Genomic DNA, 18,092 nt, shown 5'->3' with positions numbered 1-18,092 from the left:
TTAAAAATATTTAAGATATAAATGTTATATTATTTTTTTTTTCAGATAAATATTAATTCTTCTCTAAAGAATATACCATTTTTAATATTTTAATTATAAAAAAATTTTTTTTTAATTTTTTATGAAAATATCCTTTTAATATAATTTATAATACAATGATATATTTAATGATATGGTTTTAATATTTTATAAGGTTATATTTTTCTATTATTGTTTGCATACGAGCAAATCAATAAATATCAAATCAAGTAATAAAATTTAGATCATATATATATATATATTGAATAAATACAAGCATATAATGAAAGCATTAACAAAATATGGTTGCTATTTACATTTAAACGGTTTCTAATTTATTGTTATATTCCTCCAAATTTAAATACTAATTAATAATATTCTATATTTTATTTAAAACATTTTTGTAATTTTTTTTTTTTTCATAGATTGGTATGAAATAATTTTATTTATAAATATATCTCAGAATATATAACATTAAATATATTATTTCTATTAAAATCATATAACATATTCATATTTTCAAGTATATCTCGTATAAATCACAACAAATAATACATAAAACAAAAAATTAATGACAAATTACTAATTTATTATTATATGAAACCAGTAAGTGAAGTACATTTAATAAGAAACTCTTTTTTTTTCATCATATTAATTTAACAGATGTTAAGACATTTTTTATATTTCAACAATACAATATTTTGACTTTTATAAATAATAATTAAAGACAAAGAAATATTATAATCCAGTTATAATAGAGAATTTCATCATATAGAAAATTTATTTTATGCTTTATTATAAAATAAGATACAAACTCTTGGAATGTATCATATATATACCATACTTCTTTATATTAATAGGCAATTTTACTATTTATTATTCTTTAAATTTATACATATTGTAAATTCGACTTCAAATATAATTAAATTGATAATTCTAAAGAGTTATGATTTCTTTTATAAACAAAAAAAAAAAAAAAAAATAAATTAGTAAATGGTGCCGGACCAGCCTGCATAAGTTTGTATATATTTAATAGTGATTTTCACCCCACGAATGGGGTTTATTATCGGGTTTGTCATTTTTTTATAAATGATTTTATAACTATTTGCATCGGTCTTTTCTCTTCATTTCCTTTCACCATCCAAATGTCAAATACATAAAATTATGAAAAATATATAGTGTTTTATAGTGAGGAAATATTTTAAAATATAAAATGTTTTAAACATTTCGTAATTTATATATACCCCAAATTTTTGAAGGTTAAAAAATGTTGTATGATTAATCTAGTACTATACCTTTATGATACATAGATAAATAAATAAAAATGTATAAATCAATTTCAATTAATAAGAATTTACATACTAACATAAATATAATATAATAAATTCAAAAAATTTATATTATATATAATTCAATTTTAAATAAGTTTTTATAATATGTTAAAATGTACATAGAATAAAACTCGATTTTGCTATAGACGGTATTTTAATACGTCTTGACTTATATAAGATGCACTATATTTTATGTTTATCTATTATAATATATAAATAGTTTATTTAGTTGTCTTTGATATAATTTTATACAATATATATAATATTGTTATTGCAATTTGATTGAGCGGAATTATAATTTAAATTAAAAAAATGTAAAATGCAAATAAAAGGTTTTTTAAAATAAACATCCTCGTCAAACATAGTAAGGATGCCGCATATTGTGATATATATGATGAAACGTAACGCTGAACCTTTCTTATACAATAACCATTTATAATATAAGATATTATGAATTATTATGCATGGTTAGACAGCATTTTACATTAAAATATACAATGCTGAAATAATATTTGGATCATATTTAATTTATATGAACACGTTAGGTATAAGCATTATAACCGATGAAATACCTTTTATTGGTTGTTTCTTTTAATAATAATACTGCCAGCATTTTTATGTTAAAAATATGCAAGCTACAATTTGGAAAATTGTAATATGTGTTTTTTCTTTTTTATGATTTTTAATTTATATATACTAATATATTTTTATTTCTGTTTTAATAATGTTTAGCATCTCGGGTGTCGATAAATAAATATTATAAAATACTAAACAAATATATCGAAACAAAATGTAATTTAAAATATAAATAGACGGACAAATAACAAACACAAAACACTATTTCTTATTAATCATTTTTACGAAATGCTTCAAAAATGTTATGCTCATAATTAAATATCACAATATAACATTCATCTCTAATCAATATGTGTTATACTTTGCATATATATATATATATAAATAAAAAGAATTTTTAAGCATAAAAATTCACAAAATATATTATTTTATAATTAATTTGATCATAGAGGTTGAGCTTTATACTCCGTTTTAGATGCATTCGGATTTGTTTTTCTTATTCTTCTTCTTCTATTATTATTATTATTTGTGATGATACCAGAAATCTGTCCTATGGTGAAAAACAATAATATAAAATAAACTATAGATAAAACTACTGGTGATTGATTTTTTAAGAAATCCGGAATGAACAAATTATCAACCATAGTTTTTATTAACGCCATTTTTCCAAGGGTCGCAAAACCACTAAAGATATCATCTTCAAATATTTGATTAATACCCAAAGAATTCAAATTATCAGCTACAAAGCTGAAAGCATAGTTTTTATGCTCTTCAATTAATTCTTTCGCGGTATCGATATATTCTTTACATGCTCTTTGGAACTCGGGTGATTTTACTTTATTGGCGGCCTCTTGATAACATGTTTTGATACCATTTAATATGCTATCAACATCGTCGGTGAATGATTGGTAATCATAAGGTTTTTGTTGATCAGAAGTTTTTTGTTCGTTAGACGATTTTTTTTCATTAGTAGTTTTTTTTTCGTTATAGGATTTTTTTTCATTAGCCAATATTAAATTTAAAATGGAAGATATAGTATCAGCATAAGGTTGTTCGTCAGTTGATGGTGTTTCTCTAGCAGATGATGCTTCTCCAATGGATGTCGAATCATTATCATCTTTTTTTTTATCTTCGTCTTCCCCTTTGGTTTCTTCATCTGTTTTTAATATCGAAATGTCAGAGGTTAGCTCATTTATATTCGTTGGACTATTGGGACTCTCAACCGAAGAATCTTCATTGCTTTCTGTTTTATAATCTGTAGTCTGAGTTTCATTTTTATCCAATTCTGATAATATTCTGCTTTTTCCTAAAACCAAACCATTATGTTGGTATTCTTGATATGAGGATGTATTTTGGGTGCTCTAAAAAGTAAAAATACAAGTAAATAAATGTGAATAACGTTTTAGTTAAAGGATATAGTAAATTTTAAAATAAAAATAACACGTTTTATTATAATTAAAATTATGTATCATCAAATATATATATGCATATAGCACAAAAAGGGAAACATCTAAACAAAATATATTCAGATATTTTACTATTATTTATTATTTTTTTCATACATTGTCACAATTTTGGCATATCAAAAATAGCACGCTCAGCGCAAATAATTTTGTACAAGAAATTAAATTTAATTTCTTTCCCAAATTTTTGGATTGTCTCGTGGATGGTACTATACCATCATTATCTATCTTTTTTCCTTTCGTCATGTTTTGACTAATATATTTTCAAGAAAAATATTTTATGTAATAGTATAAACTAAAAAGATAATTAAATAATTAATTATTAATTAATTAACTATATTATTTTAAATTAATTTACAATGTATCCGCCAATAATAATATATTATAAGTATTAAAATTAATTTATGTTTTTCGAAAATATTTAAAAAAAAATTATTATATAGAAATAAAAAATAAAATAAAATATATTACTAATATATGAATAGGTTCATAAAAAGAATACATAGTTTTTTATTGTTGCAAAAATACTATAAAACAAAAATATAGTTCTTCGTGTATATTTCCACTTATCACAATTAATTAAAGATTTTCATATAATATATTAATAATTTAGGATCAAGCTTAAATAAAAAAAATTTCTGTTATTTGCATATTAGGTGCATAATGAAAAAACAGCATTTTTTATTAAGCGATTTTTAATTCAAATCATTATAAAATTTTAAAACCATAGGTTTCGCAAAATAACGATCTCGAAGAAACGAAATCATGGAATTATTAGGTTATATATCTCCTCATATAACTAAGCTTACAAATTGAATATTATGATATATTGTTCTATTCTTCACAAAAAAACTACCAACAAATACATTATCATGGTATTTCCCTATCACAATTTTTACAATACAATTATTTTTTTATGAATTCTAAACACTTTTATTGATTATTATGAAGCAAAATTTTATTATAAGAGTGTCATTAATATTCTTATTTTTTTTTTGGGGTATACCATTTTATAACTGGATATTTCAAACCTTTCAAAAACTATGAAAAAAAAAATATAGAATCCATGCATGAACTACATAATATTTAATTTTCCATAAATTGCAAATATTATATTGTTTGTTATCTATAAAAGATATTGGAGCCAACATACAAATTTAACTTCTTTCATTTTAACAAATTCTTACGTTATAAAACAACCCCTATTTTATACAACCAATTTAGTAATTAAATTAAATTTTAAATATAGTTAAATAATAACAACAAAAAGCAATCTTTATAAATTGTAATTTGTGTTAAATGGTTTAAAAACTATATCACATAATTGTAGTATTAATAATGTGCTAAAATCTAATATATTTTTTTCTAATTATGATTATTTATCAAAATAGTGATCTCCATTCTTACAATAATTATGCGTTATTCCATTTGGATAAATATAATAAGATCTATAATGAGTTTAAAGATTTTTATCTAATATTAATAGAACATGAAGAATTACAATTTATAATTCTATATATTCAATTAAAGTTGCTATTAATAAAAATTCTAAGTCATTTTATATAATTCTTGCCCCCTTCCTTTTTATTTATCTACACTTAGTTATAAAAATAATACAAACAGCTGCAATGCCATATAGTTTATTATTATTTGTAAAGAGAGTATACATTTCTTTTTATTTACATGTTTTTTTTTGGGCGTGAATCATCATAAATTAAAATAAAAAAAACGTATTCCTCTTAAATTATAGCTATTATGTATATATATTATATTTTGTAAATTAAAAAATTAAACAATGCTAAGAATAAAAAAAAATGGTAATAATATAATATTAACTAAATAAATACGTTAGGTAACAACCTAATGAATTATGCTGAAAAAAAGCGAAAAAAATATTAATTTTATTATACTAATTCAAATAATATATTTTATTTAATAAAAATAGTTCAATTTGATTATCACTATGTCTAATATTTCATATGCATGAGCATGCTACAAAAATTAAAAATCCTGTATCTCCTTTCATTAATATACCTCAAACTAAGAACTAATTTGTTTAATGTTATTAATGAATATTTCTTTATGATATTTTGCTATAACTTTTAAAATCTCATTAATACTTTCTTCATTAATATTAACATAGAATGGTACCGATAAATACAAATAATAAAGGTTTGTTTTAATGAAGTAAAAATTTTCATATTCTGTTTCCATATATATTTGTGCTGGTAGTTTAGAGTCTTTTATTATATCGTCACATTTTTGATATGCTCGAAAAATTCTTTTTATTTTATTGGAACATATTTTTGTGCTGTAATATTGTTTTAAATAAGGAATGTAATAACACATGTGAATAATGTCTATACCGGGAATATCAGGAAGTTCAAACGAACTGGTATTTGAAGCCTTAATTATTTCTTCATAACAACCTGAACTTGTTAGTGTCTATAAAAATATAATCAAATAAATCAAACAAATATACAAATTTTTTATTTGCACCAATAAATGCATAGCATACATACACAATAACCATAATATACATACATTTTTTGACATTACTCGTGCAAAATTAATTTAAAATTTTTTTTTCATGATAACCGTTTCAATCATGGAGGTATGGCTAGACAAGTGGAAAAAATCTTGAGACGACGCCCCGGAGCATATGTATACACAGAATATTTTATTTTTGATACAATTAATATATCCATACAAAAATTGGCTGCCAATAAAAAAAAATTATTAATATTATAATTTTACATTTTATTACTACCAATATATATACATACTGTTGTGATATTAAAAGGTATATTTATAAATATATGCAGGCACGAATGCATGATACTTATATCCATTTAAATATAAATTTAATGTAGTTATTTTTTCTTGGGATTTTTCAGTACTTTGGGTTGTATATAGGCAAACAAATAGGAATCCATGATTCTGCATTTTTAAAGGATTTCATAGATGTTATCATATTTATGAGTATTACTATATCAATCGAACTAATTGTATATTTTGAAACAGATATTCCTATAATTTTATCATTTATAAACAAAAAGGACAATAAAACATTGCTAATTTTGAATGAAGAAATTAAATTATGTATTTGGTTTCGATATTCTTGTTTTAATGGTAATGGCTCAAACCCATCAAAAATAGAATACATATTTTTCGAATAGGAAGAAATCATATTACACATAAGAAGGTCAGCCCCATCTAGCAAATATCTTACATCGAAAGATGGTTTTATTTTGAATGATTTTTCAATGCTTTTTGTTAATAATGATATAATTTGCAAATACATATAATTCAAAATGTTCAAGATATAATTATTACTCTCATTAACACTAGATATACATATTAAGCATAAAACTTCTTTATCTAAATATACGATTTTTGTATTTTTACTCACAATACATTTTAATGAGTTTTTTTCGTTTATGCTAGTTGTCTTATTACTATTATTATCTGTACTTGCATCAGAACAAAATGAAAATGACCCTATTTTTGATATTATAGCAAGTAATGTTCCATAAAAACTTGTTAAGTTTTCTTCATTTCCATATCTTGTAAAAACTGGTTTACCAGAGTAGGTAAAAATAAAAAAGTGTCTTTTATGCTTATACCATAGAGGATTTGTTTGATCTTCATGAATCTTTTTCTTTTCTAATAAAAATTTTGAATTATTTGGAGAATCATTATTACTACTGTTGTCAAACTTATTTAAGGTTTCGGTTTTATCTGATTTTTTATTTTCTCCTTCTTCATTTGACTTATCATTCACTTTTTCACTTATATTTTCGTTTAATTTTTCAACTAAATTATCACCAAATTCCTCAGTTTCTTTTTTAATTTCCCCCTCTTCCAATATCAGGTCGACAGAATTCCCATTTTCAAAAAATTTATCATCGGAATTAGTATCAACAAATAAATTATCATTTGATTCCTTCTCAATGTTTGTTGGATCGATAATCCCCTTATTTAAAATTAAATCTTCATTTTTTATCATATTTTCTGAAGACAATTTTTTATTATTATCATCCATCATTCCCATACTATATGCATCACTATTTATAAAATGTAAGTCATTATTGTTGTTATGCTTATCATTTTCTTCACATTTCCCTTTTTCAATGAAACTATGCTCGGTCTTTAATGTTATACTACTATTATCACATGTGCGAAGTTTATTGGTATCATTTTTGTCAGTTTCTTCATCTCCAAATACATTTGTTTGAGGATATTTATGGTTATTATTTATTTCTTTCTTTTCACTTTCTCGATCTTCGAAAAAATTTTCAAGATCATCGTCTGTATTTGAATTTATAATATCATCATATATTCCTAGTTTATATTCATCCCTTTTTAACTGTTCTTTATATGACTCTTTATTAACACCAAAACAATTTTCAAAATTATCATCAGATTCATTTATTACTTTTGCATCATAAAAATTTGCATCATCACTATTCAAAATGTCACTTTCGGCATAAAAAGAATAATCCATAATATCTTTTCCATTATTTTTGTAATTATATTGGCTTAAATCTTTCGATTCACGTTTTTCATTTTCATCATCATCATGCATATGTTCCATTTCCCTTCCTTATGTTCTCTATAAAATACATTTAAATATAACTTAAAAATAAGGATAAAAATATCCCCCAATATATATAGTATGTTATTATATAGAGAGAAATATATACACACAAATATGATAAACCTTATTATATTAATATATATAATAGTATGGTTTATTTAATGACATATTATTCTATTGATTATTTTATTCAAATATTTCATATGTAATTTTAATGGATCCTATATGTATTATATTTATTTGTTATTTTTAAAACCATTTTTATCAATAAATATGCTAGCCTTCATTTATTTAATTCTTTCCGTTTCTATAATAATACTATAATATAGCTTCCCTTTTTTCTTCATTTTTTTTGTTTTTTACTCATAGTTATTTTTATTTTTTTTAGTTTTATTAGTATATTTCATTTGTATGTGATATATTGAGGGTTAAAATTTTTTTTTTTTAAATATGCATTAAAGTAAAAAGAGGTAACATGCTTAAAATATATATACCTTCTATTGTTAATAAAAAAAAAGTTAAATGCCATTTCACAAAAGTATAAATGTACATTTTATGTTTAAATTTAATATTTACACGGAATATTCAAAAATTACATGGAAATTATCAACACAATTACCACTGTGTTTTTTTTGTGTACGATATTAAAAAGGTACGCATAATCCATATAAAAAACATAATATATAAATTAATTAGCATTATACCAACTCAAAAAATAGAATCGTATAGAAAATGTTAAAGTATAATAAGTAGCATATACTCAAATACATAAAGAAAATTTAATGAAAAAAATTATAAAAAAAGTAAATAATATAGATATAACCATATTGTGTAACATTTTCACAAAAATCTAAAATATTTAGCATCTTAAAAGATTTAAGCTATTTCTTGACAATACAACGAAACATGGGCCTATGCTAAAATTATATCATGCGAGTCTTATTTAATTTATTACTTTATATCGTTATTTATTTTTTGTCAGTAATACTCGAGTCATTGCTTAATTGTGCATTTGATAACGAGTATAAAACACTGTAAAATTGATTCAAATCTTTTATGATAACTGGAGGATTATTGCATTCTCTTTCTATAGAATTAAAATTTTCATTCATTTGTAGCGAAAGATCTAATTTATTTTTCTTAAAAAAATATAATGGCTTTTTAAATTCATAATTTTTTTTATATAAGTTGTAATTCCCAACAACATATAATCCGTATCTTGCTCGTGAAAATGCAACAATCAATCTTTTAATATTTTTCATATATCCAATACTTTTTGATCTAACTAATGAAATAATAACAAAGTCATTTTGCTTACCTTGATACTTATCAACAGTTGTTACTTTTTTGGGTATGCCGATTAATTTATTATATAAGCAATTCTTTTTTAAAATATCTAATATTAATTCTTTTTGACCATTATATGTAGTTAAAATTGTTATCATTTCATTCGGGTACCCTATCAGCCTCATATACATAAAAATAGCAACCGCCATTTCTGCTTCTAATAAGTTTTGATAGAAATATGGAACTGGTGTATATTCTTCTGATTCCACATGTATAAATTGATACGTATATGTAAATCCCGGATTAAAATTCTTTAAAAATTTATCCTTATTTATACAGTCTAAATTTTCAATTTGTATATTATATTTACTATAAAAATATTTATAAACATTGCATATTTCATTTCTCATACGTCCTTGCTCATTTAAATAAATTGATGGTAAATCTAATCTTAAAAATCTTTTATATAATGATTGCTCATAATTAGCATAATTTTTTATATATTTATTTTTTATTATAGGAGGTAACTGATTTGAATCTCCTACAAAAATAATTCTTTTTAACTTACTTTTATGATATCTATTTTCTTGAAGTAATAATGGTAAAAATGTATCATTTTCCGTTATTTGTGTGCATTCATCGATTATAATATTATCAAAATAAAATTGTAACTTTGCTATTTTACTTCTATTTATGCTTGCATGTGTACAAGTCATTGCAATGACTCTTGCTAATTTTGTTATTATATAAACTCCTCTTTCTTTCTGACTTTTTAATATCTCAAATGGCCTACAATCATGAAGGTGCTCAAAGATCATTACTATTTTTGATATGTAATATTTACTCACATAAAAATCGTCATCCGTTCCAAAAATCATATCATTTGCAATATCACCTTTAAATATATCATAATATTTTTCTTTGATCCCCTCTTTAATATCACAATTATCATTCTCTTCCTCACCAATACCCTTATCAGCTTGTTGATTATTTGAACTTTCTACACTTTCTGAATAATCTTCGGTTATTTCTTTTTTTTCATTATTTTTTATATTTTTACTAGCAAATATACTTATATAATTCAAGTATAAATCAATGTCAACTTTATATAATTTCAAATTTATGTATTTTTTAAAAGGGAATAAAACATGATATATGCTCAAATTTAATGTATTAATTTGATCCTTAGGATGTATAAAATAAAAGCATGCTTTATCCTCATCTAATATCTTTTGGTTTTCTATCCCTTTACAATTGTATGCATTTGCATTTTCACTCTTCCATATAATATTTTCCACAGCATCAGTATTTTTTACATATATTTTGGAGCACAAAAATAAGTTATATATATCTTGATCGTCAATACATGATGTAATATATGAATTAAAAATCTTATCCATATCCTCATCTTCATTTTTTTTAAACATATTAACATACTTTAAAAATTTTGAAACCCTTTTTTTAACAACATTTTCATAATATTGATTAGCAGATAAACAATTATAAATTTTATTATTATTAGTTGACTCTGATAATAGATTGGCATCATTCAATAATTTTTCTCTTAAATCAATCATATAATTTATTCTTCCATATTTTGAAAAATTAAAATTATCGTCTTCATCATGTAAAGAAACATTATTTAATTTGTTTACCAAATCAGGAGATTCTCCAAAATTGTTATCCCCATTTTTTGATAACATTTTTTCCAATTCCTCATATTCATTTCTTAAATTTTCTATATCTACTTCCCCCATACCAACTCTACACAAATATTTTTGATGAATTAAATTTTCCTTAACGAGCAAATTAAAAATATAATTTAAGCAACTGTTGCTATGTGTACATATAAGAATTTTCTCCTGTTTTTTATTATTAAATAATATATTTATTATTTTATTTAATATGCTTGTTTTTCCACTACCTGGAACACCTTCGATTATTGTAATACCTTCATATAAGCCACTTTTTATACATTCAATTTGCCTTTTTGTATAATTTATTTTATTTTTAGCATCATTTTCATTGCTTTCTTTTTTAGCTAGTTCCACATTTGTACTATTTTTTTTTTGAGAATGTATTAAAAGACCTTCAAGTGGATAATTTGGATCCTCATATATATTATTTTGTATCCTATATATATCATCTTTTGTACTTAAATGTTTTATTGAATTATTTAATATATGCTCAAAGATTTCTTTTATTCCCTTACTATCATTTATTAATATACCACAATCTTCTTCATTGGCTTCTGCACGTATTTTTATTTTTTTTAAAATCTTTTCAGCTTCCTCCTTACGAAGCTCTTTATCAATATAATTGTTTAAAATTAAAATATATTCCTTCTCATTAAATTCAAAATTAAAAAAAAATTCATTATCATAATAGTATACACCTTTAATATTTGATGTAAATTTAGAAACAAAATTCATATCATCAATTTTGTACTTATTAATTATACAAATATGATAATATAAACTTTCCAACATACTTTTTTGTAATGAATTTTTTTGGAGGGATTTTTTTTCATTTTCATATTTTATTGGAACATAACTTAAAAACAATGGCTCAATATATTCATTTATTATATTTTTTATATTTATTTTATTATTTTCATTTGATATATTTATATGGGATAAGTCTATACACACATATGCACCATTCGTTGTGCTAAGTGCATGTTTAATGCTTAAAAATGTATTTAAATAATTAATATCATCAATATTTTTTTTTATAAAATTTAAATTTTCTTTATTGTAAGCTAATTTTTTTTTTGAACCTTTCACATTCTTATCCATATTTTCCTTATTATTTTTAGTTGTAGTATCACTTTCATCATCTGAGTCGTCACTATATAAATCACCTACAATCTCCGTATTTTCCTTTTTAGGTAAATAATCTTGATAATATTTTATTGAATTCTTACAATATCCTAAAAATATATCGTGCACCCATGATGGTATAACTGCATCATCTGGGTTCATTATTAAAGTTTTAATATTATTTAAAATATAATAAAAATTATTTTCCTTCTGTTTTCGTCTTATTAATAAATTAAATGAGTTATATATATCAGGATTTACTACTATATCTCTTTGATACTGTGCATAATCCAAATATACTGTTATTTTTTTCAAAGTACATTTTTTATAATTTTCATCACCTTCGTCAGTTTCGAAAGCATTGCCATATTGAATTACCTCACACCCTCTTAAATAATTAATTCCTAGCAAATTTTTTAAATCATTATCATTAATCATATTTATTTTATTTTTATAATAATTTGTGTAATTTTTTACACTAACCAAAAATAAAATATCAGAAGTTCTAATCATATTCCATTCGTTGTAAACTTTTTCATATTGTTTATATTTTAAATCTATTAAAATTTCAGCAGTCACCTTTTTAGTAGTAATATCAACATTTACAATCTTAAATGAGTCAATTTTATTACTCATTCGCCTTTCATTAGCAAAGTATGTATTATCAAGTTTATTCACATCGTATACGATGGAATTTAATTGATATTCATTATATAATTTATAACTATATGAACTATTCCCATTATTATCTATCATTTTATATTCTTTCAAATCTTCATTATCATATGTTTTCCTTTTTTTTTCAAAATTGATAATACTATTACTACTATTTTGATTCCTTGAATTTACTTTGGTATCGAAATTTACAAAATTGGGGTCATCTTCTCCTCTTCCTGCATCATATTCATCGTTAATATTATTTTCATCGATTTCAAAAACATATTTACATATCGTATTATCGTTTACTTTTTTATTTTTGGGATTAGTCTCATATACATAATCAATTATATCTTTCCTTATATCATGATAGCTCTGTAATTTGAACAAATTATATATCCTAAATATATAATCGTTTATACATAAGTATTGCAAATTTAATTTAAACAAAGGCTTTGTATAAAGAAATGTTTTTTTTCGTTTTCTTTTTTTATCTTTTAAATCATCTTTTGTATCAATTAAAATATTTTCAAATAAATCCTTTTCGTTAGGATACTCACACTGCTTATCAATATCTTCAAATATATTACTTTTAAAACACAAGTTTTCCATTAATAAAGTTATATAAAATAATTTGTTTTTTTTATCAAATATTCTCATATGTTCAAAAACATAGATATTATTATTGCTATTTGATATTCCTGTTGTGGAATTTTCGTTATCATTCTCTTCCTCAGGTGTAACAATGTATTTTAAATTCTTACACAAAAACAATAATTCGTCACTTTTTAATTTAGAAAAGCTTGTTAATAATTCCTTTTTCTTATCCATTAAAAAAACGGATTTTAAATAATATTTTTGCAATACCTCGTGTTTTTGAAAATGCTTATAGCAAAAAACTTGAAAGTATTCAAAGTTTTTGTAATGTTCATTGTTTATTTCTAAATAAGTTAGTGAATCTCCTGAAAAATTATTTATATACATTTCAATATAATATTTAAAAAGCCTTATTAATTCTTTAAACTTTTTATTTTTGTTTAAAATTGATATTTTACAATAAATAAAGATGTTAAAATATTTCATCAAAATATATAATATCCTTCTTGAGTAAAGCTGGCTTAATAAGTCGATAAAAAATTCAATACATTTTTCAACAAACAGTATTATATATTTGTTTCTTTGTTTACGATTTGTTTTCACTTTTTTCCTCATGTTCTTTGTAGCATATTTTTTATTCTTCAATTTATTTTCATACTTCAAAAACATTTCTAATATTTCCTCCTTTTTATATTCATTAATATCACCAAACTTGTTGTCTCTTTCATCATCGCTAAAACCATGCATTAAATAAAATTCTATTGAATCATCATTTTCCACTCCTTCTTCATTATTATTATTATTATTTTTTGTATTATTCATCAAATTATCATCTTGATCTTCATCACTGCTATCAGTCTTTTCTTCGAGTAGTCCATAACCAGAATCACCTTCTTTATCAGGTAAATTTGATTTTTCTAAATTATTGATATTATGACTCTGTTCAGAATGAAGAAGCCTCAGGTTATGTTCATACTCTTCTAATTCTAAATCGTCAATATCGTTGTCACTACAAGAAGAAATAGATGAATTACTACTTAACTCATCAAATTCTGTGAATTCCCCTTCAATAATATCTAAAATTATTAAAAAATAATTTATCAAGTTGTAAAAAAACTCATTTTTATTTATAAATAATATAATATTTTCATCGTACTCATTTATCTTTGCATCATGGTTATCATTTTCAAAAGTTATTTTACAATTACTAGTATATACATTTATTTCACCATATTTTTTATTATTCAAATATTTTTTTTCCATCATTTTTGATATATTATCAAAAAGATTCTTCGCATCTTTGTTTTTTTTAAACAAAAAAAAATTTAAATAATCGTAATTTATACGTTTCCATATAAAAGGATTACACAAATCCAAGCACAACTTGAAAAGAAATTTCTTATCAATGCTTGAATATATGTTTATAAAAAATTGAATTACAAATGATTTTTCTAAAAAATCAAGTTTAAATAAACACTTCCTATAATCTTTTATTTCTTTATAAAAATTGTCTTTATGATCAGCATCATTTTTACTTGTTTTCCCATTATATTCATTGAAAACAAAATTATAATTTATCAATTTCAAAACGTTGTAAAATAAATTATTAAACTTTTGTATTAAAAAAAGTTTATATAAATTAAATCTTTCATTTATTTCATTAGCATCCTCATCGAGGTGTCCATTTTTTTCTACTTCTACCAGCTTTTCAAATTCGTCTATTTTATTGTAAATTATTTGATCCCATATTTCATGTTTTCCCTTTTCTTCATATTTATAACAAATTAAAACAATTAATGATAAAATATGTTTTATATATAATAAATGTAACTTATTATCTTCCACATTATCATTTAAAAAAAACACGTTATTGTTACTTAATGTGTATAAATTGTCATACATATTATATTTTGACCATATTATTTTTTCAAAATATTGAGAATTTTCAACTTTTTTTAAATCATTGAAATTAAATTTTCTTGCTTTCAACATATCATATGTTTTTCCTATAAATCTTAAACTATTCTCGTCTATTCTTTCACCATTCTCCCTATTTAAATCACTATCACAATTACTATTTTTATTTATATCATCACTAGTTTCTTTATTTTTCATACAAAACAAATCAAAATCTATATGATTAATTACAAATCCAGTTTCATCATAATTCTGATCATCATCATCATCATTTTGTTTTTCACCTTTTGAAACATTAGTATCTTCGAATTCATCTATATCATTTCCTTTTTTACCGAATATGTTTATCCATGACCTCTTACCGGATTTTTTATTTTCCAATTTCTTACTCATTTTATTTCATCCTTTTTATAATTTTAAATTTCCATACAAATTGTACTATAAAACTAATATCAACATGTCAATCTGTTATAATGAATTATCACTTAATTTTTTTTTGTGATTTTCTGTAAAAACAGAAAAACATACATTAAAATAAATATAAAATAAAATAGTAAAAAATTTCTTTCCCCTTTAAAAGTACGGCAAATATGACCAATCCTACTTTCCTTTTTCACATGAAATATAAATTATATATATTTATAAAGATTAGTATTATATATATATAATTTCTTATATCTATTACTCTTTTTTTGCATTTTTTAATGTCACAGTTACTAATATTATTTTCTGAAATCATCCAATACTATTTTATCGCAGTGAAATATTAAAAAAAAAAAAATCATACAAAATATTAAAGCCCATATTTTTCTCTGCTTATAAATTTTATAATCGTAGCATAATTCTTATTTATAAATGCAATATTAATGTTATAATATTTTGTTAATCATGACATAATAATATATATATAATTTTTTTCTCATTAATGAATATTCTATTAAATATGTTATGATCAATTTAATCTTCACAAATTTAAATGGAAAAATATGTTATCAATCTGAACACACCATATTTTGTATCTTTACAAAAAATTTGATAATAAATAATCATTAAAATACAAAAATTTAGTATGTATTAGAATTCATATGTTAATAGTAATTTTTTATAACAAAATTGTATAGAAAATGGTATTAAACCAGTATTATAAATATAAGTTCAAAAATATTGGAAGAAGAATGTTTTGTGATTCATCGTATTTCTACCATAGCTTTCATTTTTATCATAAGCAACTAATTATCAATGCTTAATAAATACTATATGATAAAGAACAAAACCAAATTAGGCACATTGCTCAACATGGGTATATATAGAGATATATAACATTTTGTTGTTATTTATTTTATATCAGCAATTTTATATAAAACACCTTCACAAATGTAAATAATGATAATATCAGTTATATCTTGTAATTTTATTAAATCTTAGATAAACTATTTGGAAACCATCAAAATACAAATATTTTGTTATTATAGAAAGTGTACAAACATAATTGTATATTAAGTTGCTATACAACTGTTCTAATGATAATCATAATATCAAACAAATGTGTAAAAATATAAAAAACAATTTTGGATATTATTATTTAGGTTTTTTTTACACAAAATATAACATTTTAATTCATAACAAATAATAATCATGAATGTAGTGTATCCATCATATAAGAATATTATCTACAAAAAATAGTAATACCGGATATTGCTTTTTTATATGAGAATTGTTATGTATATATTTAAAAAATATTTAATTTTTCCTTTCCATATATTATACCTTGTCTCTTAAATCAATTTATAAAAATTTATAAAAGATTGCTCTAAAAGTATTTAAAAAATTATATTATAACTAAGGTAAATTCATATGCCATTATTTGTTAAGCTCATTTTTTCATATTTTTATTTTGAATACACAATATACCAATGTATATATACACATATGTTATTTATTGCTATGCATATAACATCATCATTTTCATTTTAAAATAATAAATAAAATTATACAAGTTTTATAATATTAAAACTAAGAATTATATTAATTTTAATGGCAAAAGATAATTTAATATACTTCATAATTTCATAACAAATTTTCAATTCCTCATATGTTTCCTTAAACACAATTATTATACTACTACTTATTCATACTTTTAAAACAATCTTTTAATTCAGTTCTTTAATTATATTAATTTGCTTATGCCATTTTTTATTATATGCAAATATTTATTTGTTTATTCTGGAACACATATTTTTAATCATCATACTAAATATATACAACTAATACATATATTATAATATTTTGTTATATTTTTCACCTTTCCGAGAACATTATAAATATATTACCAAGGAATAAATAATAGTATACTCAAGTTTTATGATTTCTTAATACAATAGTATGCACATTCATATAAATATTAGATTTTTTTCCCATTCTTTGCAATATTCTTATAATAGTTAAGTATAAGACTTTTTGTGTTTTCTTAATTATTCATATAATATTTGTATAGTTGCTTAAATTCCATTTTTCATTACTCATGTCTTATCATTTTTGACGCATAGTTAAATAACCAACCCATTTATATACATATATTTTTTACGTTTGACATTTTTTTACACATTTTTTTAAGTGAGTTAATATTTTGGTTCCAATTTCACCTATTTTTTTTCATTTGCCATAATCATAAAAGAATATTTGGTTGAATTAAGAATATAAAATTTGTAAATAAGCAAGTTTTCATTGTATTTTTATTATGGTGTATTTATAAGTGAAATAAATATAAATAGTCAAGTTTTAATTTAAATAATTTATAAGCAATTTCTTTTTTTTTGATACTAAA

The 18,092-nt window shown here is 21.8% G+C and overlaps 3 protein-coding genes across 3 annotated transcripts; all 3 read right to left on the bottom strand.

Moving 5' to 3' along the window:
* Positions 1-2,368: 2,368 nt before the first annotated feature.
* PVVCY_1306850 (exported protein IBIS1, putative) lies at positions 2,369-3,634 on the bottom strand (the record flags this gene model as incomplete). The annotated part of the gene is made up of 2 exons (XM_008624355.1): positions 2,369-3,286; positions 3,488-3,634. The coding sequence occupies 2 exons, from the start codon at positions 3,632-3,634 to the stop codon at positions 2,369-2,371; spliced, it is 1,065 nt and encodes a 354-aa protein (XP_008622577.1).
* Positions 3,635-5,428: 1,794 nt separating this feature from the next.
* PVVCY_1306840 (vacuolar fusion protein MON1, putative) lies at positions 5,429-7,985 on the bottom strand (the record flags this gene model as incomplete). The annotated part of the gene is made up of 3 exons (XM_008624354.1): positions 5,429-5,833; positions 5,987-6,107; positions 6,289-7,985. The coding sequence occupies 3 exons, from the start codon at positions 7,983-7,985 to the stop codon at positions 5,429-5,431; spliced, it is 2,223 nt and encodes a 740-aa protein (XP_008622576.1).
* A 971-nt stretch (positions 7,986-8,956) lies between these two features.
* Positions 8,957-15,661, bottom strand: PVVCY_1306830 (conserved Plasmodium protein, unknown function; the record flags this gene model as incomplete). The annotated part of the gene is made up of 1 exon (XM_008624353.1): positions 8,957-15,661. The coding sequence occupies one exon, from the start codon at positions 15,659-15,661 to the stop codon at positions 8,957-8,959; it is 6,705 nt and encodes a 2,234-aa protein (XP_008622575.1).
* Positions 15,662-18,092: the final 2,431 nt, after the last annotated feature.

This window comes from Plasmodium vinckei, assembly GCF_900681995.1.
Source record: "Plasmodium vinckei vinckei genome assembly, chromosome: PVVCY_13".
Lineage (NCBI taxonomy): Eukaryota > Apicomplexa > Aconoidasida > Haemosporida > Plasmodiidae > Plasmodium > Plasmodium vinckei.
This window is presented reverse-complemented; position numbering and strand designations above follow the sequence as displayed.